The sequence below is a fragment of the Cupressus sempervirens genome, chromosome 3 (genome assembly GCF_028749045.1).
Source record: "Cupressus sempervirens isolate cs-2001-9-10 chromosome 3, ASM2874904v1, whole genome shotgun sequence".
Lineage (NCBI taxonomy): Eukaryota > Viridiplantae > Streptophyta > Pinopsida > Cupressales > Cupressaceae > Cupressus > Cupressus sempervirens.
Genome location: NC_143120.1, coordinates 351,147,490 through 351,174,143, shown reverse-complemented (window position 1 = coordinate 351,174,143; position 26,654 = coordinate 351,147,490). Strand labels below are relative to the sequence as shown.

Below are 26,654 nucleotides of genomic sequence, written 5' to 3'. Positions count from 1 at the left end.
GTAACGCATACACTATTTTCAAAGAATTTCAAGATGCAGATCGACATCAATAAAAATCAACATCAAAGCTCGTTTGGGCAGATCACTTAGTAGCAATCAAAACCTGATAAAATCCAAGTCAATAGAAAAAGCAAAGAGGAGGCAGCCAAATAAACACCCACAATGTAAGTTCGGGTGAAGAAAAAGAGGTTCCAATGCACTAGCAAGGTATCGATCTATATGTAATTCCGACTATGGATGATAGTTTGAAGTTATGCATCAAATACACTATCCATACAGTTCGTTGTCTATATTATACAGCAGCAACAAATATTCAAAGGTAAACGTTTCAAACAAAAATACTGATTTCTTGGTATGATATTCAAAAGAGAAAGTAAAGAAAGCCAACTAAGGCAACCAATATCGGCCTTCTTCCTTCTGCGGCCGGAATTCTTGGTCACCCGCTGAATATTCTCTGATCTTTGAGTTCCTGTTGTTGATAGATTTGAAGGGTGAAGTAATGATACGGAATCAAGAACTTCTGAATGGTTATATATTTCTGAGATTGCTCTCACTCAGCTTGGAAAGAAATCAGAGCAGATGGAAAGAAAGATTGAGGAAAATGCAGAAGGAAAAGAAGACTATTCTTTTAATGGTCAGCCGTGACCTCTTGGCTACCATCGATTATCAAGAAGACTATTCGAATACTTCATAAATTCAAATTTGAAAAGGAGAGAAATAAAGAGGGAAAATAAAATTAAAAAAAAAGGTTGGAAAGATTATAAGACAACTCAAATTGCCAAATATTAAATTGACTTATCTTGCCAAGTGTTAATCAATTAAAAGAAATAATATTAAATTGGAAAGAATAGAGTTGGAAGATTATAGTTTGAATATTATAATAATTCAAATATTATTATAATCTTATATGTACATGCACACTTCACCTTATTAAATTATAATGGTGTCAAATCATTTTTATATTATACGTACGCATTTTAAATATGATGAAAGATAAATTAAAATCTTTTGAGATACGTTTTATATTTTAACTCAATTATTCTCTCAATTTATTTATTTAAATAGCTCATGCAGGGCCCATAGATGTATCCTGTTTCAAGTTGTAGGTCCTCAACCCATTTGCTCAGCGATGGTGGTGCTCCTGCCTAATTCTTTTCTGACAATGCTTCCACCCCTTCGACATGCTTCTTACAAGGAATTTCTTCACAGTTAAATTATATTATCATAATAAATTATTTAATTATAAATAATCACAATGGTTAACCATCTTCTTAATTCCATGAATTCATGATTAACGATTGTAAGAATCTACGTTAGGGCAGAATTTTCCCAAGACCAAGGAACTCAAAAACACAAGCACAAATAGACCAGAGTATGATCAGAATAACTGTATAGTATTCAACTCAATGTCCAAGTACACTAGGAGTGCCTCAATATAAAGGCCTCTGAGATGCATCTAGAATGCCTCGGAATTAGCACCATGATAAGTCCAACAACCAGGCACATGTCCACCAGACATGGGTTATCCTCCATTATGCACGGAAGTAAGTGCAATAATGTGAGGATAAGCCTACAAAGGTGAGAACACGCACATCAGTGTTGTAGACAACATGTGCTAAATTAGGAGTGCGAAAAACTGTGTTGTCTACATGACAACTCAGGGAATAATGCAAACTCCTGTGGTGTAGACACGATGTGCATGAATAGAGTGGCGTACTTCTATGTTGTCTACATGACAACTGTAGAAGATGCACAAACTCCTAAGTGTCTCATAAAGAGAAATAATAAAATAATGAAAAATAATAAAATAATGCACTAACCTAAGTTAACTTAAGTAAAGTGTAAATAGTAAATACCTATTTACACCAACACCCCCCCTTAAGTGCAACTTAGGGGAATGCACTTAAGCTCACTAATGCATAAGGGTCCCAGCTACTAGGCCATGTTAGGTACCCATGTACAAAAGCAATGCTAAAATGATGCAATGCAAGCTCTCATAAAGCGGAGAAAGAGGGAAAACCTCATGGGAAAAACCCTCCTCCAAAAAGAGAGATAAGTACAATAGAGAAAGAGAGAGAAGAAGACCTCATAAGAGGAAAAAATCCCTCCCAGAAGAAGAAGAAGAGAAGTCAAGGGACTTCCCTATCTGCAACATCCCGCACCCCCAAGAGATCTCGTAAATGAGAATACTTGACCTCGGTAAAGGGTTTGGTGAAAATATCTGCGACCTGCTTTGCTGTAGGATAGTACTGAAGTGCAATGATTTGCTCATGTATAAGCTCTCTGATATAGTGCACATGAACCTCAATGTGCTTTGTCCGCTGATGCTGAACTGGATGCTTAGAGATTTCAATGGCACTTTGATTGTCACAATGAAGAACTGTCGGCTTAGGTAGATTGAATCCAAACTCATCCAGGATGTGTTGTGACCAAAGAGCCTCTGTAGCTGCATTGACAGCTCCTCGATACTCAGCCTCTGTGGAAGAAAGAGCAGCATTGTTCTGCTTTTTACTTTGCCAACAAATAGGGCCAGAACCAAGGTGAAATGTGTATCCTGAAGTAGACTTTTGAGAATCTAAGTCTCCTGCATAGTTTGAATCTGTGTATCCAATCAACTGAAGCCCTATACCTGCTGCATAATGAATTCCATGTGTATGTGTACCCTTGATATAGTGCAAAATGCGCTTGGCAGCCTTCCAATGAAGCTCATGAGGTTCTTGCATAAAGCATGAAACCATACCAACTGCAAAGGCAATATTAGGGCGCGTGTGTGTCAAGTAGATAAGGCTCCCAACTAACTATCTATATAATGTCGCATCAACAAGTGGAGTTGTGCACTTAGCGTCTAGCTTGACACCTGATAAGAAGGGAGTAGGAGTAGGTTTACAGTCACTCATGTGAAACCGTGAAAGCAAGTCAAGAGCATACTTAGGCTGTGAAAGTAAAATCCCTGCTGAAGACTGTATGATCTCTATACCAAAGAAGTAGTGTAGCAAACCCAAGTCTGTCATGGCAAATCTGTCCTGTAGAGAGGTCTTGACATTGGCTATGATGGATGCAGTGTTCCCTGTAATGGTCAAATCATCGACATAAAGCACTAAGATCAAGTGAGAGTCATCTTGCTGAAGAATGTAAACATTTGAATCAGAATGACATCTTTGGAACCCAACTGAGAGGAGAAATGAGTCCATTTTGGCATACCAAGCCCGAGGAGCCTGCTTTAAACCATAAATAGACTTCTTTAATTTGCAAACCATAGTAGAATCCTATACGAACCCTTGTGGTTGCTCCATATAAATTTCCTCATGAAGGTCACCATTCAAAAATGCGCTCTTAACATCCATCTGGTGTACAACCCATCCTTGAGCTGTAGCAATTGCTAGTGTCAGGCGAATGGAGTTCATCTTGGCAACTGGTGCAAAAGTCTTTGTATAATCAATACCTGGAACTTGCGAGAAACCTTTGGCAACTAGTTGAGCTTTATGTTTATCAATACTGCCATCCGCTGCAAATTTGGTTCGATAGATCCACTTGCATCGAACCACTTTTCTTCCCTTTGGAAGGGGAACTAAGTCCCATGTGTTGTTTTTCATCAAAGAATTGTATTCTTCCTCCATAGCTGTATCCCATTCTGGAATCCCTGATGCTTCCTTAAAAGACTGTGGATCTGAAGCAATGGCTATGTATGCATGTGGAAATGACTTGTGCTGTGACCTAGTCCTCCGAGTATCTGAAGGATTTCCCACCATTGAACTTGTTGCATCAAGGGTCTGTTGTGCCCAACGAGGTTTGGTGGAAGAAGATGAAGGAATGTCCTCAACTGTTTGTTGACCCTGCAAAGCTGGTGTCCTGCGAGTCAAGGTTGAAGGAATTTCATCTTCTGAGTCACTTTCTTCACTATGATCACTATCCACATAGGAGGAAGAAGGAGGAGGAGATGAAGAGGCCAAACTTGGACATGTCTCTTCAAAATGAACACTCCTCTCATAGAATATTTCGTGAGTCTTTGGATCCATTAATTTGTATGCCTTGAGATGATTAGGATATCGTACAAAAATGCATGGTTTTCTTTGAGGTTCTAATGCCTTACGCTTCTGTGGAGGTATCCTTGCCCATGCTGGAGAACCAAAAATTTTGAAGTGCTTAACACTTGGTTTCCTTCCACACCATGCCTCAAAAGGTGTTATTCCATCTAAGGCCTTATGCGGACTTCTGTTTTGAATGTAGTTGGCACAGCACATGGCTTCAGCCCAAAACACTTGATCAAGAGACTTGTGTTGAAGCATGCAAGTAGTCATTTCTTTAAGGGTTCTGTTCTTTCTTTCAGCTACACCGTTTTGCTGTGGCGTGTATGCAACTAAATGTTGAAGATCTATTCCCTCATGTGTGCAATAGTCTATAAGTCTGGAATTGACATATTCTCTGCCATTATCTGTCCTTAGTATCTTGATGGCTTTCCCAGATTTCTTTTCAAGTTGAGCTTTGAATGTGATAAAGTTGTCAAAGACTTCACTTTTATGACCAAGGAAAAAGACCCAAGCGTACCTTGAAAAATCATCAATAAATGTGAGAACATTTCGAGCCTTACCAAAAGAAGGTACTGGAAAGGGGCCAACTACATCACTATGTACCAATTCTAGAACAACAGTTGCTTTCCAAGACTTCCCCTTGTCATATTTTTCTTCAAGATGTTTACCTGCTTCACATTCTGGACATACTCCCTCTGAAAACTGGACTTGAGGTGGACCAATGACCATTTCCTTGCTGCTTAATTGCTGAAGGTAGCGATAATTAAGGTGTCCAAACCTGTCATGCCATAGTTTACTTTGAGTGTTTGAATGAGTCAACAAGGCAAGAGACGTGGACTTAGGCACAAAATGTGAGAAAGAATAAAGTCTTGTCTCATGGTTTGCCTTTCCAATCGCCACCATTGAATCATCTTTGAGATTCTTTACCACTATTGTGTCGAGGAGGAACTCTACTTTGTTGCGACATCCATGGTGAGTGATTTGATATATGGAGAGAAGGTTGGTGCTAAGGCTAGGAACATGCAGTACATCCTTGAAGATGCCATTCTCTAACTCAACATTCCCTTTACCTTCAACTTTAATTTGAGTGTCATTGCCCACATAGATGTAAGGTACATTTGAAGTTTTTAAAGAGGAAAAGTGTTTCCTTGAAGGCCCCATGTGATGAGATGCTCCAGAATATAGAACCCATTCCTCCGGATTGTTTGTACTTGCAACTAAAGGTTGGCCCTTGCCCTTTGAAGTGGATGAAGAACCCTTGTCTTTGTATGCATTAAGAACATCAATTTTGTGTCTCCTCATAATGTTTACCAATTCATCAATCTGCTTATCTTTGCACTCATGTTCTTCATGTCCATTCCTCTTACAATAGGAACATGTTTTCTTCTCCTTCTTGTTGGAATTGTTCCCTTTTTGATTGTTCTTTGAAGAAGATTTTCCTTGTTGTGAAGAAGAATTTTGAGTAGAAGAAGATTGACTTGTGGAAGATTGTTGTTTTGAGGAGGACTGTTGTGTGTCGTCTTGTTGCTTGGCCTTCCATTGCTTTTGCTTCTTGTTTGAGTTTTTACCACTTGAATTACCTTCATTTGCTACCAAGGCTTTAGTTTTGGAAGACTTGAGAATTCCCATTCCCACTAGATTGTCATGTTCAAGGATCAACATTTCTGAGAATTTCTCAAATGAAGGCTTAACATAGGCACAACCCATTGTTAATTTGTGTGTATTAAAGCTAGAAACAAAAGGAGCATATTCAGATGGAAGATGAGTCATGATGTGTTTGATCATCTTTCCATCCTTGATAGGTTCACCACAATCATTCAGCTGTGTCCTATACATTTCTACTTGGGTAAGATAGTCTTTAATTGTGTCAAAATTTCTAGGATCCAACTTGAGAAGTTTATCCTCTATTGTGTAAGCCATGTCTTCATCTACTGTCCCATACAAAGCTTCTAGTTTAGCCCAAACCTCTATTAGATCTGTAAGCTTCCTAATGTGAAATTTGACAGGATCAGAGATATTTTTCAACAAGGTTCCTAAGGCCATCTCTTGTTTGGATTCCCAATCTTCTTTATGAGCTTCATCAGCATCAGCAGGAGGTTTCCTGGCTACACCAGTGACATAACGCCATAAACCTTTTTCTACCAATGGCTCTTTAATGTTTTCTTTCCAAGTAGAATAATTATGTGGAGTTAACTTTGAAAAAGAACCCATGATGCAAGAACTCAAGATAAAGGAGACACAGTACACCCCCCCCCTTTTCACTCAATCAATAAATCCCCCCCAAATAAATATTTTTGGCACTTTATATATAGTGCGTTTACAATGGGCCACTTGCCAAAATGGACAAAGTGGGCTTTCTGATTTTGCTGATTACAATCTCTGTATAGAGTACAAATCTGGACTGTTACAATGTAGCTCAAAATGACATCAACTGTGAAGCATTACAATGCAAAACAAGAACTATCTCTAAAAGTGATACTTTTGTCCAAATAAGACTACAATCTGACTGTAGATCTGAAAACTAGATGAAAAAATATACACTTTCAAAAAAAATGGAACCTGAAAAGGAGTCCAAATGAGCCCGTATGATGCATTTGAAGTTGCAAAAAGCAGGATTAGACAGGTACAGTCGTGAAAAACTGCGATTTTTGACCAATCCGAGCACCAAAACTAGAAACAAACTGCACCACTGAAAAATTCAGAAAATTTTACCCAAAATAAAAAAAAAATTGCACTTGATTTGGAGTCCGTATGACCAAGTTATGGCTGTTTGAAGTCGGGTTGCCAAATCAAAACTGCAAATGAAGAGGGGTCTGCAGAGGAAAACACTGTGTTAAATTTGACGTCCAACCGGGCGTCGCAACAGTTCAAAAACGTCTTGGTATGACGGTCAGACGGCTGTCAAATTTAGTCTTGCAGAATGCTGACGTCAACAAAAAATCGGCCACCTGGTGACGTGGCGCTGACATGGCAGTACGGATTATGTACTGTACGGATCGTACAGAGACTGCTGACGTGGGACCTCCGTGTCAGGGTACAGCAGATGACGTGTAATGCCTGCGTGGTGATCTCTGTCAGCGGCAGACGTGGCAGGGCTGGCAAATTATACTGCGCCGCGTGGCACAGGCGCAGGTTGCCGGATTGTGGGCTGCGGTTGCCGGCGGTTGATCGGTGTGCCAGAGGTAAGTTTCCCGGTGTCGGCGTTGTTGGGACTTTAGTCCCACATGGTCTGTGCAATGGTAGAAGGTCTTGTTTAAAAACAAGACAGCTTAGGTCTTGAACTGCCAAGAGGTGACCACCGGTTGTGTTCCCTGTCGCCGATGGAATATACACGCCGGAAATAGTAATCTGCCGCCGGTTGTGTAGTGGCCCAATTTCGCAGGATGTGTTGGGCGGGCCGGCAGACTGGGAGCCGCCGTTATGATGTTGCTGGATTTCGCAGATCCGGGTGACTGAAATGAAAAGAGATAAAACCCTGCAAAAATAATTAACTAATCTATGGGCTGGGGTGTTGACGACCCAGTGATGCAAATTTTTTTTCTCTGGGCGGAATTAATTCCGGAATTTTTTTTCCAAAAATACAAAGAAAAAAATACCAAAAATGGCAGAATTAAATTGATCCAAAAAATGAATTAATCAGATCGAAATAGATCATACCCGTATTTGCAAATTGGGCCTTCGGGTTCTGATTTGCAAAAAACTATGGCCTAAAATAGGCAAGTTTATAGTCAATTTTCACCGAATCTTTGCTCAAGTTTATAGGCGAGGTCTGCTTCGGCTCTAGACGCTCCCAATTGCAGTTGATGGTTCGGATCTGAATCGGGTCCCTTAAAGAGATGAAGCCACGCTCCCAATTGCAGCTGATGGTTCGGATCTGAATTGGGTCTCTTAAAAGAGATGAAGCAATGAGGTCTCCAAAGGCTATGTGATGAGTATCTTCCTCAGCTCTGATACCATGTAAGAATCTGCGTTAGGGCAGAATTTTCCCAAGACCAAGAAACTCAAAAACACAAGCACAAATAGACCAGAGTATGATTAGAATAACTATATAGTATTCAACTCAATGCCCAAGTACACTAGGAGTGCCTCAATATAAAGGCCTCTGAGATGCATTTAGAATGCCTCAGAATCAGCACCATGATAAGTCCAAGAACCAGACACATGTCCACCAGACATGGGTTATCCTCCATTATGCACGAAAGTAAGTGCAATAATGTGAGGATAAGCCTACAAAGGTGAGAACACGCACATCAGTGTTGTAGACAGCATGTGCTAAATTAGGAGTGCGAAAAACTGTGTTGTCTACATGACAACTCAGGGAATGATGCAAACTCCTGTGGTGTAGACACCATGTGCATGAATAGAGTGGCGTACTTCTATGTTGTCTACATGACAACTGTAGAAGATGCACAAACTCCTAAGTGTCTCATAAAGAGAGATAATAAAATAATGAGAAATAATAAAATAATGCACTAACCTAAGTTAAGTAAAGTGTAAATAGTAAATACCTATTTACACCAACAACGATCAACTAACATGTTATATTCACTTGAAATCATAATGACTAACTATCTTACCATTTCGCTAGATTATAACAAATTAAACTGCCAACTGGCTTCATGTGAACCTCAATGGCTATATTTCAAATTAGGTCAAAAATTGGGATGTAACAAGGAGTATGGAGAGACTTAAGCTTCATCAACAGAGAGTGATGGAGAGCTTGTTGGATCCAGAGATAATTGAAAGGGCAGCAAGGTATATGGTTTCTGCCTTTAGAAGACTGATATCGAGGTTGTAGGGAAGGAAGCTTGAGTTTTCCCCGATAGGAGTCCCTGATGCAGATGTATCTATATTTAGTACACCTCTTAGTCCTATTTGCAGTGTTGACGATGGACTTAGCGGTACTGAACTTCAATAGGTTAAGGCTCTCAAAGCTGTTGCTACAGTTAGTGCAGAGACAGTTGATGCAATTGTTACTACTGATACTTTCGGCTCTCTCGAGGACAAGATTATTATTGGAGATTTTTATGTGAGATCTCATGATGTTGCTATAGTGCAGGAGGTAGTTGCTTCCTCAGGTGGGACCAAGACATGTATAGAGTCACCCAGCTATGATGTTGGTGATGTGGGTGTTTCAACGGAGTCAATAGATGTGGGTTTATGCTCTAGTATTACTGATTCACAGCCTGGTGTTGAGTCATGTGTGCAGAGTTGGGAGTCCGTAGTTGAGGCTTTGCTAGGAGATGTCGATGCAGATAGTATGTACACATCTGATGATCCATTTGATGATGCTATGAGATGTATGGGGTATGACACCCTTGTCAAATATTGGGTGATGACTTTGAGGAGGTTTTGGATGAGTTCCAGGATCGATGTTTACAGGATCTTACTATTGTGGTGCAAGCTGAGACATGTGAGGAGATTAATACTATGAGGGCTTCCATTTCTTCGAATGAGGAGTTGTTTGAGGTACATAGTAGTTGTATCTCAGATGCAGAGTGGTGTAAGGATGATAGCACACATATGAGTGATCTTGTGGTGGACAATTCTGATTCAGTTTCCTATCACAGTGCAGTTAGTGAGATACAGAGCTTGCATATAGGAGTCATGGGTTACAAAGGCATCATGTGACTCATTAGTTGAAGGTGAGTGATAGTGGCATTTCTTCATCTCTTGATCATTATGATGCTATTCGTCAGATGCTAGCTACATTTGGTTGGGGTGCTCCTATATTAGATGAGCATGATGATAGTTGTCTTTCCGTAGAAGAGGTTCATGCGCTTTGAGAAGCTGTTAGGATCTTGAAGCGTAGTTACTCTCAGTTAGTTGCTGATAGGGGTTACCTTCTAGAGTGGGGTAGCACTTGCTATGAGATGTTGTTAGGGAAAGAGGAGGAGGCGGTTGAGCTCACTCAGGAGCTTGAGGGGACTGTAGACTCTCTTCAGCATACTCAGTTGGCTCTTTAGGAGTCACAGTCGCAGTTGGATAAGGTTACCATGGAGTTAGAGTAGGTACAGTCGACACCAACCCCAAACCTTGTTTAGTTACATATTGTGGTTGGTGGTGAGTTTGCTTCTATGGTTGAGGATGAGGGACACGATGATGTAGCGAACACATTCGTTCATGATATGAGTGTAGTATGTATAGAGGACGTGAGAGCATCAGTGGAGACAAAACTCTCATGGTGATTTGCTTCCTTCTACTGGAAGTGAGTCTATTTCTTCTTTTCAGAGGGATCAGCTATGGATTGCAGGGAAGCAGATTGATGCTTCCACATATAATTTCTACTGTATTGAGTCATTCATGGAATATTTTCTTGAGAACTTGGATTTGCGGGAGGTTTCATACAATATATCTGAGGGTACTCTCATTCGAGGCTCTTGTGCTATACGACAATTGGTGAGGAAGATTCTAGAGGCCTTGGCTACAATGCTTCCCAATAGGGATTTTGTGGTTCGGTTTGTTGAGAGGGTTGCCAAGGATCTTGCCTGACCAATAGTTCAAAGTCAGAGATTGGAGCCATCTTCTGATTCCTAGTTTGATGATGATGAGCCCTTGACAAAGATTGGGAGTTTTTATCGGCATTACACTGTGAGGAGTTGCTCATCACTTTTCTTTTGAGCCACAGCTAGAGGACTTGGTTTTCAGCGTTTTGGATGGTGACAGAAGGTTTGGTATTCATTATACCCGCAAAGGGCATACTTCTCCGCCAAGGGTTGAAGATTCTGAGATACAAAGTATTGTGAAACAGTTGGATGTCCTAGTGAATGAGATGAATCAAAATTACAAATGGATGACTCAACTAATTTCAAATCCAAGATTTGAGGAGAGCATGATATCACTTTTTCAAAGAGCAAAATGTGATGACACAGTTGTGGCTTCATATTTGCGGGACATTTCTTATGAGATACTGCATGAGTTGGGCACAATTGAGGCGGAAGGTGATGAGAATTCATGTCTGGTTAAGTCAGATGATGCATTTGTTGGTATGAGTTCCCCGTATCATGTAATGTCCCCATTATAAAATAAATTAAACTTTGTGATGGGCCAATGAATTTAATTTATCTCGGTCCCATTTTTATTTTTGTGTTCGAAGTTTGTGTCACCGTCGACTATCTTTGTACATCCTCGAAATGGTTTCTAGACGGGTATTTAAGCATGACTTATCTTAAGTATGCTTTGGAATATATTTCTCTGTACTACAAATTCCTATTGGAGATTTGGATTATTTGACATTTCAGAAGTGAAAGACCTTCCCTATTTGGCTCATGCGGTTTCAGTAGGAGTCAACCCTCACCCTATTCCGTTGTTGCATGTAACTCTGTTTGGATTTGGCAAATTGGAGCATTTTCTTCTGCAATTATTCGAGTCACTATTATTGTGTGGATTTCATTAACATTTTTTGTGTTTGTGTATGAGCAAGACTGTGTTTCGGTTCCAACTGCGTATTCCATGTCCGTACGACCCTCACCCATCAATCCGTGCTAGTCCACATCATTGTACGATTCATACCCCTGCCTATCATTGTACGGCTTATTGCCATACGGCCTCTAGCTCACCCGCAATACCTTTAAACACCACCGTACGATTGCATACTCCCTTGTACGGTCGATATAGTCCTTCGGTGTCATTGCTCTGTCACCTGAGTTCACCATACTGCATCCATCCTCATTGGAAGGCTGAGTAACCACACCATACGGCCTAAACTAGCCTACATTGTACAACATTTCAATTGGCACCGTACGGTTTGCTACTTTCAACCGTATGGCTATTATATTCCCATCCGTATGGCTTCCTACATTTAGTCATACTTCTCTCTCATTCCATACTACCGTACGATCCCAACTTTGGTGTAGCCGTACTCAATTGCTTTCACGTACATCTTATTTGTCTGGAACATTTTAGTAGTATTAGAGCGCTTCAATCCTGCCAGCCTGTGGATAGTGAATGAGAGTCTATAGCCGAAAGAGAAGGACACATTTTGTTGATCAAATGGCTGACGAACGGGAACCGACTGCTGCCGAACTTGTGGCTCTTCTAAGTGAACTAGCCAGGAATTAGGCACAAATCACTGACACGCAACGACTTATGGAAGAAACTCTCAAGAAGTTGGCGGAGAACAAAATATTTGGAGAACAAAATGGTCACAGTGCGGACTTGGTGTCGGGGAAATCAATTCCTCAGCCAGCATGCTCCCAACCTTCCATGTCGACTTTTCCACCACAGATGGAGGCGCAACATAGAGGGAGACAACCAACTTTTGAAGAGATGAGAGAAGACTAGAAGAATGCAAACCTTGAAGAAGATATATCCTACAAAGATTATGCAAATCTAAGAATGAGATATTCGGGAGGTGGAAATAGAGGATACTTTAACGATGATCTCAAGAGAAAGTTAAGTAAGGTAAATCTGTCTCCATTTGATAGATTGGGTTCCATATCAGCGCAAGCGTGGGTTATGAAAGCCGATACCTACTTCCAGCTGAATCCTATGCGAGAAGAAGAAGCAATCAAATTTGCCGCATTACACTTGGAGGGAGTTGCGCATGAATGGTGGCACCATGGCACCATCACATTAGGGCATTGATCAAATAAAGACTTATGCGGAATTCATGGAGAGATTGATAGAACGATTTGATGGTAATGATCCAGAGCTCAATTTCAAAGATTTGGCACAACTGAGACAAACTGGATCTGTAGATCAGTTCATTGTAGAATTTCAGAAACTCTGTTTTGGTCATGGACATTTCCGAAAGGTGGGTAGTGCTCTTCATGGACAGACTGACTGAACCCTTGAAAGGTTGGGTGAAGGGATTCAATCCGGCTACTCTAGTCGGAAGCAATTAGTAAAGCACAAAGTATGGCATCGTCGTTGGCATCCTCCTCATCCTCTCGAAGTTGCTCACATCCTAAATCGCCGGCATTTCCGAGGGACAAACCTCTGCTCATGAAGCCGTCGTTGGATGAACCTACCAGACAGGAACTCCGAAGGAAGAAATTGTGTTTCAACTACAAGGGACCTTGGGAGTCGGGTCACCAATGCATCAGAAAGGGGAAGATCCATTACATTGAGGTCATGTCCGATGATGAGGACGAACACGAAGAAATGACGGTCGAAGATAACCAACCCCACCATGACACAACATTAGTTTGAATCATACGGAGAGAATTGCTGCTTTGGTATGATGCGGAGGAGCCATTGCATTGGCTGGCAGCCTGAGGTGCACAGTTTTTCGTGTATGGGGTACCCTTCAAGGACAAAGGGTTATAGTGATGTTGGATAGCGGCGCTACTCTAAATTTCATCAACTCATCCTTGGTAAGACAGAGAAGTCTCCCTACAGAGGCGCACACAGGCTTTCAGGTCAAGGTAGTCGGAGGGACTTTCTTGCCTTGCATGCACCTTGTTCCTCAACTGAGCATCACAATGGCAAATCACACGGTGACTGAGGACTTCTTCATAGTGGACCTGGCTGACATGGAAGTTATTCTTGGCATACAGTGGATGGAGACCCTTGATGGATACACTTAGAGTTTCAAATGGATGGACTTCACTTTTGTGGTTGATGGGAAGAAGGTTTCCTCCAAGGAATGGCAAATGAAGGTCTGAAGGAAGTTTTTGCGCATCGGATGGAGGCAATCTTTCGACACAATGACGTTGTGTGGGTTGCGCATTGTTTTATCTCGGCGGAACTTATAAAAGGGCAAAGAACACCTCCACAGGATGATGAGCTCCAAAATATATTAAGTAGACATGAAAAGGTTTTCATGGATATTCCTCCTGGCATACCACCTCACTGAGGGTTTGAACACACTATCGAGTTGGAATTAGGGACAAAGTCGGTCATAACCACACCGTACCACCATCCCAAGAAATTCAAAGATGAGATCGAAAGGACGATTCAGGAATTGCTAGAGAAAGGATAGATCTGTCCCATTTCTAGCCCATTTGCATCATTTGTGGTCTTGGTCAAAAAGGATGGGACGATGCGCATGTGTGTGGACTATTGCGCGTTGAACAAAAAAAATAAAGAACAGATATCCAATTCCAAGGATAGATGAGCTGCTGGATGAACTACATGGCGCGGTGTATTTTTCAAAAATAGGTCTCCGTTCCAGATACCATCAGATCCGCATGAGGGAAGATGTGGAGAAAACGACTTTTCGTTGTCACTATGGACATTATGAGTTTCTGGTCATGCCGTTCGGATTGACCAATGCACCTGCTACATTTCAATCATGCATGAACCGCATCTTCAACAAACAACTGCGTAAGTATTTATTGGTATTCTTTGATGAGCATATTTATAGTAGGTCATGGGAGGAGCACCTGAAGCATTTGAATGAAGTTCTAAGTATCATGGAAGAACAGTCTTTGTTCGCCAAGCAGTCCAAATGTGAATTTGGTATGACATAAATATTGTACTTGGGGCATGTCGTTAGTAAATACAGAGTTCAAGTGCATCAAGAGAAGATCTAGGCTATCCTTGACTGGCCTGCCCCAAAATCACTCACGGATTTGTGAGGATTCTTCGGACTGTACAGTTACTACAGGAGGTTCGTTAAAGGATTCTCCCAACTTAGTGCACCTTTAACAGATTTGACAAAGAAGGGGTCATTCGAGTGGAACGAAAAGGCACAACTCACCTTTGATAAGCTGAAAGATGCCATGAGAACTTGTCCTGTGCTGGCACTACCTGACTTCACCCGATTGTTCATTTTGGAGTGCGACGCGTCCGGGGAAGGCATTGGAGCGGTACTGATGCAAGATAGACATCCCATCGCTTATGAGAGCAGGAATTATATTCCATCTATGACAAAGAAATGTTGGCCATCGTACATGCACTAACCAAGTTCCGATAGTATTTGGTAGGTGCCACATTTGTCGTCCATATGGATCACAACAACTTGAGATATTTTTTGGAGCAACAGGACTTGAACGAACGGCAACAGAAATGGGTAAGCAAAGTTGAAGCTTTTGATTTTGATATTGAATATGTGAAAGGGAAAAACAATGTGGTTGCAAATGCCTTGTCCCGGAAACCCACCATCTGCTCACTAGACTAGATTTCCATTGACTAGAAGGTGCATCTGTTAGTGGAATATTCCAAAAATACATTTGCTTGTGAAATAATGGATGGCCACACCCAGATGATCGCTACAAAGTGGTGGATGACATCATCTACTATAAAGACCAGATATACCTAGTACTAGAATCCAAATTGAAGTAGAAGATCTTGAAGGAAATGCACGACTCACCTTTGGCTGGGCACCCAGGTTTCCTCAAAACTTACAGAAGTCTTCTGGAGAGGTTTTCATGGAAAGGACTTAAAAGGGACGTGTTGCAGTATGTAAGAGAATGTTCTGCCAACAGAACAAGTCCGAGCACACTCTTCCTGCTGGGCTGCTACAACCTTTGCCAATTCTCGAACATAAGTGAGAAAGTATATCAATGGACTTCACAACAGGTCTTCCCAAGGTGAACGGAAATGATTGTATCTTCGTGGTGGTTGACAGATTAACAAAGTATTCACATTTCTTTGCCATCCCCTTAGACCTACAAGCTGCACAAGTTGCCGATTTGTTTTTTAGAGAAGTCTTTCGTCTGCATGGATTATCTCGAAACATTGTCAGTGATCGGGATGGACGATTTGTTAGTATATTTTGGACAAAATTGTTTCGGATGGTAGGGAAAGAATTATTGCCAAGTACGAGTTACCTCCCACAAATGGACAGTCAAATCGAGATTGTGAACAAATGGCTCGAAGGCTACCTCTGGAACTACATCTCGGCACAACAACGAGCGTGGGTAAAATGGATCCATCTGGGGGAATATTGCTACAATACCACGTATCACATGTCTATCAGGATGACACCATTCAAAGCTTTGTATGGGTACAAACCCCTCCATCGACAGAGTTGTGGGTGACAGTCGCGCACCAAGGGCGAGGGACTGGCTTCAGGAAGGACAGGGCATTCTGAGGGGCTTGAAAGAAAACCTATGGCGTGCACAAAATCAATAGATGTACGTCGACAGGCACCAAATAGAGAGGAGTTTCGAAGTGGGGGATCTGGTCTATCTCAGGCTCTAGCTATACTGACAATGTTCATTAAAGGGAACAGGAAAGGAAAAATTGAAGCCATGATTTTATGGCCCCTATTGTGTGGTTTGCCACATTGGTGAGGTAGCATATGAACTGGAACTCCCAGAGGGAAGCCGCATTCATAACATCTTCCACGTTTCCTGTGTGAAGAAAGCCATAGGGCAAAACATCACTGTTGCTACCAACCTTGCGCCACTCAAAGAAGAAAGAAAGCTCATTTTGGAACCTGCCGAGATCTTCGAGGTATGTGAAAAGACCTTGCGGAACTGCATTGTGAAGGAATACTTGGTACGCTGGTGACACCTACCGTTGGATGACACAATGTGGGAGGGCGAGCACATTCTCCAGCATCCGGCACTACATTTGTTTGAGGACAAGCAAACTTTGGGACGGGAGGACTGTAATGTCCTCGTTATAAAATAAATTAAACTTTGTAATGGGCCAATTGATTTAATTTATCTCGGTCCCATTTTTATTTTTGTGTTCGAAGTTTGTGTTGCTGTTGACTATCTTTGTACACCCTCGGAATGGTTTCTAGACGGGTATTTAAGCACGGCTTATAAGCAGTCTTAGGTATGCTTTGGAATATATTTCTCTGTACTGCAAATTCCTATTGGAGTTTTGGATTGTTTGCCATTTCGAAAGTGAAAGACCTTCCCTATTTGGCTTGTGCGGTTTCGGTGGGATTTAGCCCTCACCCTATTCCGTTGTTGCATGTAACTCTTTGTTCGGATTTGGCAAATTGGAGCATTTTCTTCTGCAATTATTCGAGTCACTATTATTGTGTGGATATCATTAACAATTTTTGTGTTTGTGTATGAGCAAGATTGTGTTTCGGTTCCAACTGTGTATTCCACGTCCATACGACCCTCACCCATTAATCCATGCTAGTCCATATCATTGTACGACTCATACCCCTGCCTGTTACTGTATGGCTTTTTGCCGTACAGTCTCTAACTCACCTGTACGGCCTCCAAACACCACCATACGACTGCATACTCCCTTGTATGATCGGTATAGTCCTTTAGTATCATTGCTCTGTCACCTGAGTTCACCGTATTGCATCCATCCTCATTGGAAGGCTGAGTAACCACACCGTACAACCTAAACTAGTTTGCACCGTACGACATTTCAATTGCCACCGTACAGTTTGCTACTTTCAACCGTACGGCTATTATATTTCCATTTATATGGCTTCCTACATTCAGTCGTACTTCTCTCTCATTCCATACTGCCGTACGATCCCAACTTTGGTGTAGCCGTACTCAATTGCTTTCATGTACATCTTACTTGTCTAGGACATTTCATATCATGTATTTGATGGCGATGCAACAATAGTGGGAGTAGGAGCATGCGAGGGCACTGTCATATCAGCAGCCACTTTTGTGTCAGTTGAACCATCCAACGAGGAGTTTAGCAATATGCATGCAGTTGTTGATGTGTGTTTTGATGATGCACACATGTTGATGATTATGAGTTTTCATCAACTGTAGATTCGGTTTAGTTTTCTATTGCGGCAGTTAGTGTTGTTCCTATGTCCATATATTTTGATGTGGCTACACCTATTGTTGATACAGTTGGCATGAGTGCATATGGTTCGCCTGTAGCTACATCTTTTTCAACGCATGTTGGTGATGATCAGAATTCCAGTCCAATATATAATATGTAGGTGGATACAGGGAATAAGAGGTTTTATAGATCTTTTACAGAGTTGCCTTCTGGTGACATTCTAACTTCTACATCATTAGCACAAGTTTTGGGTGCTAGGCTGCAGGACATGGTTGGTCCTGATGATGCTGGTTTGCAGTTGTTTTAGTGTCCATAGGGATGTCACATACTACTTCATTTGGGATCCAGTTGGAGGTTGGAGTTCATTGTGTTGCTAGATTGCTTGAGGACAAGCAATTTCAAGGAGGGTGGACTGTAATGTCCCCATCTTTTAGACCCTCAATGGAGTTCTTAGCTTTTCATTCTCTAAAGGCTAAGTGGAGAAATAAGAAGAAATAAATTAAATTAAAGTCAACAAATAAATAAATCTAAAGGTGGCTTTATATTTAATCAATTTAATTTTCTAGAAGCACAACTAATTATTGTATTGGAAAGGGGGAAGCTTCTAGAGAGTGCATTTTCTAGAAGTACACCTAATTATTGCATTGGAAAGGAGGAAGCTTTTGGAGAGTGCAATTAAATAATATTTTATTTCCTTTTACAAGGGTGAAGGAAAATAATCATTGTTAGGCATCCAATTATTGTCAATTGCATTTGATATAAACTTGGGAGAAGAAATTAAGGGTTTCTGATTTCAGTTAGCCATTGGAGAGCATCAAGTCTTTAGTGTTGCAACCATTTGAGGTGGTGAAATATCCACTGAATTTGACATTCAGGAGAGCTTCATTCTGGAGTTCTATTTGTGCAAATTGGAGAATACATTTATTGTTGGTTGCTACAGTGCTGTGAACAGTGACGTGAACAATGCCGTGAACAGTACCCTTGCTACAGTATTTGGCTTGTTTATGATTGCAATTTCATCTCCTTCATTGGGTGATTTGTATATTAGGTTCTACAATCAATTTGCATCATTTAAATTGGTCATTTGGCATTGCAAAGGTGGCTATCATATAGAATGTCATTTCTACTCAGTTTTTTTAAGGTTACAAAGCCAAGAGCCTTGGAATATTATGTTAAGCATTGAATTAGAAAATATCTCACTAAAGGAGTGATAAGTTGCAGGTCTATATATTTGATGTAATGTGCATATTTATATCTTCCATGATTGACATAATAGTATGCATGCCAAGTGATTGACAAAATACCAATTCGCTGTAAGTGGACATTTTTCATTTAGAATTCATCTATATGCATTTGAAAAGGTAAAAGAGAATTGCATATGCATTTAGTTCTTTTCTTAGATATAGTAGTAATCAATTACGGGCTTTTAGATTCCCTTTGATATCATTTCAAGCAAGCATAATCAGTCTGAAACTTAGAATCAACAAGCATAGAGATCGTATTGGAAGTGTTTGACAATTTTCCTTGACCTAGAAATCAACAAGCTGAGCTTCGAATTGATAAGGGATATTACTGTGGTATCAGAGCTTGCTTGCAAAGTGCTTGACGAAATGTCAAACAATTGAAATTTGAGAAGAATTTGGTATTTGTTGAAGTTATAATTGGTTGGGGTTATTACAAATTTGGGTATTTAGTTTCCATTTTCTTCACTTGAAAGTGGGATTTCAATGATTTCGAACTTACGAAATCTCTTACGCAAGTACTAATACCAGAAGATTTTGTCTAGAAAACCTGGATCAACATCTAGATGATATAGTTCAAGGCAGGCCAAGTCATGGCAACTATGTTGTTTTGGATGAAAGTATTTCTACGCTATAACTTAAATGGTGGGAGAAACTCATTAGTGATGTTCAGGATGTTGAATTGGTTGAAGGTTGCTCCTCTAGAGGTAAGAGTAAGTAAGATACAATTTACTTGGCTGTTATGCCTAAGATTTATAGTGTTTATGAGCCTTAGTTATTGAAAGGTGAAAGATAAATGTGAATGGGGAAACCTATTGAATTTGATCGTTGAAGTCTAAAAAAATGACTTGGGTCCTTTCAAATATCCCACCAGGGAAGAAATCCATTGGTTGCAAATGAGTGTACAAAGTCAAGTAGAAATCTAATGGGACATTTGACAAATACAAAGAACCTTTAGTATTTTCGTAGAGAGAAGAAAGTAACTGTGAAGAGACCTTAGCCCCTACGACATAAATGTTCACTATCCATCTAGCTCTAGCCATGGTAGCACACTTTGGCTAGATAGTCCATTAAATGGACGTAAAGAGTGCCTTACTTAATGGATGTTCAGAGGAAGAAGTGTGCATGACATAACCTTAGGGTGTTTAGGTTATAGGAAAAGAGCAATAAGTATGTAGACTCATGGACGCCTTTTATGTCTCAAAATGGTAGCCAAGGCATGTTACAGTGAGATCGATGGGTATTTGATTGGACAAAGGTTTTAGAGTTCTTTAGTTTGCAATTTATATGTCAAAACTATAATTCTTCTAGTCATTTATGTGGGTGATATTATAATTACATGCAATGGGGTACATTTAATTGAGCAAATTAAATGTAATTTTTGTCAGCCTTTTGATATTAGTATATTACATACTTAGGCCTTCTTCATTATTTCCTGAGTAGCAAGGTTTGGCAAATAGGTTGTGGCATTTTTATTTCTTAGTCTAAAATTCTAAATACCTCAAGAGCTTGCTAGACAAGTTAAAAATAATAGATTGCAAAATCTCATCTACACCTTTGGAGAAACGACTGAGACAATAAAATCAAAGTCAATGAGTCAAATTTCAGGCAACTAGTGGGCAACCTTATCTACCTTATAACTACTATACCTGATTTGAGCTATGTTGTGAGTTGCATTTCTCATTTAATGACATCCTCAAAGGTAGGACATTGGGTTGGGGTGAGGCGGGTATTGCAATATGTACATTGGTATTCTGTACAACATATGCAAAGTTCCTAGGCTTGTTGGGTTTCCAAATTCAAATTGGGCAAGTTCTATTAATGACATGTGGTCTATTTCTAGGTATGTTCTTAGTCTTGGTAGAAGTGCAATCACATGGACTTAGTAAGAAGTAAAAAGTAGTAGCTCTTTCCTCGATGGAAACAGAGTATTGGGGAACTGTCAGAGCAACATGCAAGATAGTTTGGCTTTGCAGGATGCTTTCTAACATGGAAATATGTCATGTAGAGTCTTTATACTTGCTTTGTGATAATCAAGGGGTTCTAAAGCTTGCCAAAACATATGGAGCTTCATTGTCATTTATACACCATCTTATAGAAGATGGATCAATGATGATGCAATATGTTCCAATCGAGGATAAGATTACATACATTCTTACCAAGTTTTGGAGTCTAAATAAAATTGTACGTTTTTTGCTTAGTTACCGGATTCGTGCCCTAGAGGCTGGATCCGGATTCAGGTTCGATCCGGATCCGGATTCGTGCCTAGGGTCGTGCAAATCCGGGTAGGATCCTTGTTTTACACAGTGGATTCGTCCAGATTCGTGGGCACGAATCCAGACGAAAATCCGGACGAATCCACTGTGTAAAACAAGGATCCTGCCTGGATCTGCACGAACCCAGACACGAATCCTCAAGGATCCAGCGTGAATCCTCAAGGATCGACAGGTTTAAGTGAGTCTAAGTTATTTAATATGACTTTTTAAAATATTTTTTTTTGCTCTGCATTATATATACTAAAAACTGAGATATATATATATATATATATATATATATATATATATATATATATATATATATATATATATATATATATATATATATATATATATATTAACATCTGTTCCTAGTTGGGGCTTGGGCAAGATCAGTAATATTATATTTATATATATATATTCACGAATCCTAATTGGGAAAAAAAAAATCACGAATCCACGGATCTGATTCACGTGCCCGAATCAGATTCGTATCCCGAATCGGTAACGAAGGTTTTTTGGGTCAAACTTGGTGTAGTTAGTAGATTGATCATTAAGGGATGATATTAAAATATTATTGGTCTATTTAGTATATAATGCTCAATAATGCCATTGATATAGTATTTAGAAACTTTCTTTGTTTACAGTTTAGTTTTCTTTACTTAGTTGTTGATTGTTTCTGTCATGGAAAGATCTCTTCTAATCTCTTATTTAAGGAGTTGTTGCTCCTTTGTTTAATATTGAGCCTATTGATAATCATCCTGGTATTAATTTTCATAATAATTACAGAATGAAATATTTTTACCAGAAACATCTTGAACATTACATGATTAGACATATATGCTTTATTTGTCACATAATTCAGTCAACAGGGTACAATATTTGGGACAGGAACAGGGAAACATATCATACCCCTACCATGAATGCATCCCAGGTACAGGAGGTAGGGGCATGGATGGCATGAGCAATTCCAAAATGTCTCTTGAAAATCTCCCAAGATGTTTTGTCCTCCAAAAAAGAAGAGGAATTCATCTATCAGAACGAAACATTAATAATTGTTGATTTGTTACCATTTATGGACCTTGTAAATCCCATGAACCTATAAGTTTAGAAAATATTCAGCCAAATGTCCATACTGTTGTATCCTTTTGTAAAAGGTGCATCTGGTCCCATCCTAAATCCTGTGCACACAAATCTTGGTAACTGTGGTTAAGGACTAAATGGCAAATAAATCGGAGTTATGGTTGGGATGAAGAGTGGTCATTTGGAGGTTAATGTGTTCCTACTACAAGGTTTATTCACAGAAATCTATGAGCTAGGAGTGAGCACTTGATTCCTAACTAAGTGGATTTTTCATCTCTAATATCTCCAAGATTGTCCACCTTAGTCTGTTTTGTGCCTATTGTATTTCTCTATCGAAGTATCTGACAAGGGTTGAAGCAAAAATCAGACAAATATTGATAGGAAATCAATCCAATGCAAGGGATACAGATGTTGCTGCAATCCAATTTGATTGCCATGTGTTGTAATGGCATAAGATGTGAAAAATATAGCAACATTTTTGCAATGAAATTTGCTTTACTACTTTTGCCAGACATAACTTACTAAGATATCTAATGCAATTGCTAAGTTCATCTATATGTGTTCTATGTAAAGTTGATCTTTCCTAATTGTTGCAGGGCCATAAATTTCTACACAATTGCAATAGATTTGAACATCGTATTTGTATGTTGAGTCACGGGCTTCCGGCATCCACTCTGGTATTTGAACTGTCCTTTCAATCAAATTCTTTATTTTTGCCTCCATTACAAATTATTTGTGTAAGTTTAACATACCATGGATTAAGTAGCATCATTTTATTTTCGGATATACAGAGACTTTTGCCAATTCTAACTCCACCAGTTACATTTAAAGTTTGTTACAATAATGTGTTAATTTAATAGTCTTGGTGCCAATTTCAGCCTTGAATTTATGCAGGTGTCAGCTTATTTTCCCCCAGTGAACCCTATGAAGTCTCCTAATATTTTCTTTTTTTGCATAGACTTTATATTTTAATCCATTGAAAATGAGATCACAGCAAGCATCTCATCATCATGATTGTGTTTCTTAAAACCCATTTTTTTACCATGTATGTAAGTTGAACATATCATCTGGGTTACCTTGCAGAGACAACATGCTTGGGGCCTCAAGTTGTCACACAAAGTAAACATGCCATTGCATGCAGCTCCCAACATTCGCAATATTGTTACTTGTCAATCTGGACAACCAAACCAAGCAGTATTACTTTCTATAAAAACGCTTTCTGTGGCATTGAGCAGGTATACCAGTTAGATTTTGTTGCCATTTCTTCCTTGTTTCCTTATTTTGTATATTTATTATTTTTCATTTGGCAATCTAGAAACAAATTCCAGTGTCAGAGCTATAATTGAATTTCTAGTTTGCTTCTGGGATTTTTTATTACACATTTCTCTTTTCCTTAATTTGCTAAGCGTCTTGATTCTTTTGCTAGCATAAACACACTGCTGGTGTAAATCTTCTGCCATACCAGTAAAAATTCTTGGGGAAAAATCAGCAAACCAAATGTGTAAGATTTTTCGGAAAAATTGGGATAAAGTCAGAAATTAATTGGATTTAAAACAATAAAAATATTTAGAAAAAAGAAGACTATCTACTTTTTTGTGTGAAATTTAAAGGCATTTGATAGCATAGAGGTTATAGAGAAGAAATAAAATTGATCTTAACCCATGAATTGTAAAAAATATAATTTTGTTGTTTATATTCATATAATTTATTGCATTACATTGCACAAAGAATACTTCATAGTGCATAAATAATAAGTAGATGGTTACAATTGACAAAATTTCAATTACAATATAGGTTGTGTAGAGTCAACCTATAAACTAAGTAGTATTGATATGAGTTTTATTCCACTAAAACATGCAGAACAAAATACTTAGTACTAAACAATGTAGATGACTTGTGTGATCAAATGAGACAACCTAAACTTTCCTTCTTATTGGGACTTTCACCTAGTTTTAATACTGTGAATGCTGGTTATAACAAAGGACTTTTGCTGCTCAATCAATAGATACCAACTTGACTTTAACTTCTTTCAACCACTTCCAACTAAACAAACCACAAAGGATTAGGGTTGAGATGGCTAATTGAAATCTAAGAACAAGACAATGTTGATGATGAGGTGAGCCTCTCACCAGTCCTTGTTTTTCCGTGTCAACTAAGCACATGGGGGTGCTATCTTCTAAGGATGCAAGAATGGTTTTTACATTGTCAACACTCATTCAAATACTCTAGGCACAATCTAGATGAATCTTTCGAAGAGAAAGGCCTAGACTAACCTTGCATTATTACTTACAATCAGCATGTATGATCAGTTTTGAAGACAGAGCTACAAGGAAAGATCAGATATAGAAGATATCAGCAGTGTGTAAAAGGTTTTTGTATCTATCTCTTTTGATAACATTGTAAAGATATAATTCCTTGTTTGAGCAGTGGGCTCTTCTAGCTATTCAGCCTAGAATTAATAAGGGTATGGGTTCTCTTGCTTTGCTTGAGAAACAGTGTTTCAGACATCACTTCTAGGATACCTCGATAGATGCTCTTGTGTGGCTGACTGTTCTTTATGGATTTGTGGTTTGGGGCCCTTCTCTTCTTAGCTCTTATTGGGTCTCGATTGAGAGGGTTCAGACTTTGTTCTTGAGGCGCATCATCAGATGTTATAGGTTCACTCCTCATAGTGTCATTTTTGTTGAGTTTGGGCCTCATCCTTTCAGACTCGTGGCCATTTTTGATTTGGTTTAGTTCCTTCATCGTCTTCATGAGTTTGTGGATACTGCTAGGGGCCGGAATCGCTACTCCTATTTAGCTTACAATTCTTCTGTTTCTATTGCGGATGTTGAGTCTGGTTCTCCCGCACAATGTTGGTATGCACAGGTTTTTTCTTTATTGTGTTCAATTCGGATTGACATTGAATGTCTCCCCTCTTTTCAGTTCTCTTTGGATGCCCCTACTCATTTTCTCCCCTCTCGGCAGGGGTTGAATGAGCATGTTTATCTTGATATCTATAGGCGTTACATTACCACTGCCTATGTTAACCCTCTTGGCGAGTTATGCCCACGTATGTCCTTTTATGCGGAGAAATTTTTAGAGATTTCTAGTGGGATTATTGTCCGTCCTAGGTACCTTTCATGGAGGTGGTCTCATGCCCTGTGAATCTCCTTAGGTTCTTTCAGAGTTGGTTCCCACCATCTTCGAGCTTAGATTGATCATCATATTGATAGTGGGGAGCAGATTTGTATGCTCTGTACTTTAGGGGAGGTAAAGAATGAGGCTCATTTCCTTTTTCGATGCCCTATTTACTATGAGATCAGAGGAAGATTCTTCTGTTTGTTCCGGGAGTGCTTTTCTCTCTATGACTTTTTCAACTATTATGATCAAAGATGCCTTGCACTTTATCTTTGTGAGGCCATCACGCTCCATGATAGCACGATCCAGTCACTGCTTCCTCACCGACACTCATCTACTTAGCGCATTACTGCCTTTTTTACACCATTATCTCCTTTATGGGGGGTAAAAAAGCCTTCCAGTTTTACTTGATCTAATGGGCTTTCCAGATGTGTCAGATCCTGTTCTGGCTATTTGCACCAATGACACTCCTCTGTGAGTGGCCAGATACAGTACAAGGCCTCTACACATCTGCATGTGTATCATTCAGTGACTGATTTTTTTTCACCCAAGAAAGATTCCTAGTGCTTTCTCTGTCTCTGTTCTATGTTTGTTGTTATTGCTTTGGTTGTATTTGTTTATTTTCGGACACCTTTGTGTGTTCTTTGTAATAACCCCAACAGGTTATAACTTCTTCAAACACCAAAAATCTTTATGCTTCAATAGTTTGACATTTCGTCAAACACTTTGCAAGCAAGCTCTGATACCACTGAAATGGCCCTCCTCAAATCTGCTCTAAAAAAATGCTGATGAAAGCTCAAGGAATTTCATCAAACAATTCACATGCAATGGACGTATGACTGATGTAGTATTTCAGCTGGCTTTAAATGACTCTTTTTCAAATTGCATCAATGAAAATCTTGTGCTAGAAGACTCCAAATGGACTACACAATGACCTAACATGAGTGTGCTACTAATTTTGACAATATTCAGTGCATATATATGATCTAAGCATGAGAAATGGATACCTACAGCCAACTGACATTTTTACAAACAGTTGGTATGCAAACTAACTAGCTGATAAATAATGATATTGAATTGCTTAAATGACACCAGCAACTATTATCTTCTTAATTTTGCAATGAAATTTCTAATACAATGCTCATGAAATATGGCCAAGACTTTTGGCATTTACATGGATTACAAAATGATAATGCTGGTATAATGCACACTTACAGCTGAAACTTATAACACCCTAAAAAACAATACTAACAAAGGAACCTGGTTGTAGATGGCTGTAATAATTTTTTTTCAATGCTGCCCCTCCTGCTTTGCTT

General features: G+C 39.5%; 1 protein-coding gene across 2 annotated transcripts in view; it reads left to right on the top strand.

Moving 5' to 3' along the window:
• Positions 1–26,654, top strand: part of LOC149566430 (mechanosensitive ion channel protein 2, chloroplastic-like) — a 136,883-nt gene that overhangs the window by 42,622 nt on the left and 67,607 nt on the right. For both annotated transcript variants that reach the window (XM_089819786.1, XM_089819787.1), the window contains exons 3-4: positions 22,815–22,895; positions 23,302–23,453. In XM_089819786.1, the coding sequence (XP_089675912.1) occupies positions 22,815–22,895; positions 23,302–23,453 (233 nt within the window). The remainder of the gene's footprint in view (positions 1–22,814; positions 22,896–23,301; positions 23,454–26,654) is intronic.